General features: G+C 39.4%; 1 protein-coding gene across 1 annotated transcript; it reads left to right on the top strand.

Moving 5' to 3' along the window:
* The first annotated feature begins 1110 nt into the window (after window positions 1–1110).
* On the top strand, window positions 1111–2554 carry LOC135609104 (LOB domain-containing protein 16-like). The gene is made up of 2 exons (XM_065102194.1): window positions 1111–1556; window positions 1837–2554. Exons 1-2 carry the CDS (start codon window positions 1275–1277, stop codon window positions 2158–2160), a joined length of 606 nt encoding a protein of 201 aa, XP_064958266.1. The 5' UTR covers window positions 1111–1274; the 3' UTR covers window positions 2161–2554.
* The last annotated feature ends 1109 nt before the right edge of the window (window positions 2555–3663 follow it).

Below are 3663 nucleotides of genomic sequence, written 5' to 3'. Positions count from 1 at the left end.
TCTTCACACATTAGTTGAAGCTTTCTCATCTCATTAACAAGAGTCAAGCCGACTAATTGTAAAGCTTGATGGTTGGATAATCATCTTTACGATATGATTTTACATAATTACCTCATGGATTAACTCATCACTTTAACTATTACCTAAATCTTATATACAAAATTCTCAAGTACACTCCTGCTCTTTCGAATAATTTGAGTACACCCCCTAAATTCATCGACTACTCTACTGATTTTAACATCGAAGATGAATCTTTGTCGAACACACCATCAAAACTATTTTTATAAGATTTTTCATCGAACCCTCTCTTATGTACCGATATAAAACTTATGATAATTTTATATGTTAAACTCGGATTGATTTTGAACCCTTGCTATGTTGGACAATTAAATTATGTCATAACATATCTATATTTATACAATAAATATTTATAAAAAATAATTAATTATAATGTATTTATTTACATGGGTTTAACTCACCCATTTAGTAACTTGTACTGGATTATTCATCTTCCTTTCCTTGTATGATGGAGTTAGTGAAATATCTCGGCCGTTAGGAAGGGTTCATCAGTGGGTGCCGATAAGTAGTCGTCATGTGTGACGTTAGACGGACAAAAGGAGTTATAATTTTTATTATTTTTTTTAATTTAAATAATTATTGGTTGATATTCCCCGTACGTATATTATAAATATCTAGTTAAATATGCTATAGTATTGATATATCTTTTTAAAAAATAAAACTTATTATTATTGATATGATGAATAAAATTAATATGATCATTATTTTTATCAACCAATGGACTCAAATGTAGTCAATATTTAATAGATATATCAATCACTTCATGATACAAAACATATTGGGCGTGTCATATTAGTTGAATATCTAAATGACATATTCGCTCATTAAATCGATGATATAAGAATATCTCTATAAAGTAATTTCAAATGTATGTTCTTTTTTCTTTGGCACGGATAGAACAAACACTTATGATCTTTAGAGGTCTATCAATGCACATCAACTTAGCCAAAAAGGTTTTCTGGTTTTTCTGGGTTCACCCATCTTAGCCACGCTTCTACGCAATATCTTCTTGGCAAGACATCCTCAATCGGCCACCCTTCTCCGACACACCATTAATTCCTGTCTGCTTTGAACCCTACACCCCTCCATTCCCGTGTCTCCCTCTGCCGCTCCTCTCTCTCTCTCTCTCTCTTCCGCTCCTACAAATCCTTCGCGCTCTCTCTCTCCGTGACTGTGCGCTAGCTAGGCTGCTGGGTATGGCTTCCGGCACCGGCTCTCCGTGCGGCGCGTGCAAGTTCCTGCGTCGGAAGTGCGCGAGCGACTGCGTGTTCGCGCCCTACTTCAGCTCGGAGCAGGGGGCGGTGCGGTTTGCCGCCATCCACAAGGTGTTCGGCGCCAGCAACGCGGCCAAGCTGCTGCTTCACGTGCCGCAGGCCGACCGGTGCGAGGCGGCCGTGGCCATCGCTTACGAGGCTCAGGCCAGACTCAGGGATCCTGTGTACGGCTGCGTAGGGCACATCTTCGCCCTGCAACAACAGGTAGCTGCAGCCCTCAGACTCATGCATGCATGCACGAACGAACCAGGCCGCATCATGTCATATCTCCCATTGCTACAGAACAATTCTTTCCCGAGATCGAATTCTTTGCATGATCTGAATTGGAGAACATCATTCGACAACTTCGGATGAGATCCTCCCCCGGTTTCTTGTTCAGGGAACAAGAAACACTGTCGAAAACAATATCTATCTACTCCAATTCGTGTTATGGATGTTGATGATTTGTGCTAATGTTTCTTGTTCTCGTGATGTGTGTGCATAGGTTGCTACCTTGCAGCTGCAGCTGATGCTTGTCAAGGCGCAGATAGCCCAACGCTTGGTTACTTCACAGCCTTCAGGGAGCCAATGGCAAGGAAATGATGACGGCAACCCTTTTCTCCAACCATATTCTTCTTGGGAATCCATGTCTTCTTCTCAGAGTTCCCGTAACTTCATCAATCAAGATTCTACTAGACTTTTACCGAAGCATGATGCTGTCTTCAAGGAGGATCTCTCCGTAGGTGGCAGTAGCAGCAAGATGTGGGCGACACATGCCGAAGTGGGGGAGCTTCAAGATTTGGCTTTCAGAATGGCAGGCAACTTGTGATGTTGATACCAATTATTTATGATTTAGTAGAGCTATCGAAGAAACAAAAGGGGATGGATGACTATGTTCAGAAGATGTTTCATCTCTAAATTCTTGATATTAAGCTTAATTAGATTCCTTCGGTTGGTATGTTTATATGCTAATGAAGCAGTCATAAGTTTCGAAGGCAACAACCGAAGCTAACTATTGATCTTTGAGGTAAGAACTTGTCGACAAGACTTGTTGCTCGAGAGGTGAATATGAAAACACTTGAATTGTATGTTGTGTGCTTCGAACTTGCAAATGAGAAATGGGTGGTGCAATAGGAAGAAGAAGAAGAAGAAGAAGAAGAAGAAGAAGAAGAAGAAGAAGAAGAAGAAGAAACCTATATATGATATGGAATGAGAAAGTTTTCATCTACATAACTTTCTTGGATCAAGGATCCAATAAATATTGCATTTCACTGTACACCTTGGCTATCGAGTCTTGTGCTTCTATATATAGAGTTTTGACTTTAGGATTAACATGATCAAAATCTTTGCCTACAAAAACATATGCTATGTGACCTAATCGGTTCCAATACTTGCATGGAAAGATGTGTTCAACATGAGCCGATAAGCTCCAAAGTAAAACCTGTATCGAGAGTTCTCATAATGTTGCCAGTGTCATCAACACTAACTTGGATAGATTGGGCAAACGTTCCTTGGAGAAAAATGGACTATAATTCACATAAAATAACACAATTTTACGACACACAACAAGCAAAGAAAAAAGAAAAAGTTACTTCTTCTTTGGATCCAACATAATAAAACCTAATATTTTACCTCAGTGTAGTAGTCTTATTTGGTGCTTGCCATTGTGAGAGCACATGAGAAAATTGCCCAGTCATTCAACACATTCATGCTCTGAACATGATGAGGCCGCACGCAAAGTAGATAATAATGCTCGTCTTATTTTGGTTTTCCTATACATCTCAAGTGGCCTCTGGGCAGCTGTAAGAGCTGAAAAAGATGACAAGCTGCCTAACACTTGTGAAAGGAAGGAGTGCATTAGCTTTTGCATTTTAAAACTAAGTACGTACTTATCGCTTTTGATTAGGACTTGTCTAAAATAAGCTTATCATAACCAAGAGATGGACACTGTGTCTCCCTGGTTGATTACAAAGTACATCATCAGAGGAGTAGTTTGCAAACTCCAATATCTTTCCATCTTAATCTTTGCCAAACTATTTTGAGGTGATACATAATAATTGATTAGATAAAGGAAACCTTGGGCAAGACAAAGGCAGCCTGATGTCTCTTTGCACTGACTAAAGGCCAGATGGGAAGAGAACCTTCACCAAACAAGGCCCCACCATTACGCTCGATTAACATAATGCCAAAATGGCTCAAGACACTAACATTTCTCACCAAACTCCAAGTACTTCAAATATTTGTTTTATCACCAATCTCATTGTTTATAATCTTGCTTTCTCATAGGATTAACAAGAACTGGAGGTGGAGTTCGTGTAACATGAACTACATG

The sequence above is a fragment of the Musa acuminata genome, chromosome BXJ2-4, assembly GCF_036884655.1.
Source record: "Musa acuminata AAA Group cultivar baxijiao chromosome BXJ2-4, Cavendish_Baxijiao_AAA, whole genome shotgun sequence".
Classification (NCBI taxonomy): Eukaryota; Viridiplantae; Streptophyta; class Magnoliopsida; order Zingiberales; family Musaceae; genus Musa; species Musa acuminata.
This window is presented reverse-complemented; position numbering and strand designations above follow the sequence as displayed.

Coding starts and splice junctions, on each gene's coding strand:
- LOC135609104 (XM_065102194.1), top strand. CDS start 1,275: ATGGCTTCCGGCACCGGCTCTCCGTGCGGCGCGTGCAAGTTCCTGCGT. Junction 1,557..1,836: donor TCTTCGCCCTGCAACAACAG/GTAGCTGCAGCC, acceptor GTGTGTGCATAG/GTTGCTACCTTGCAGCTGCA.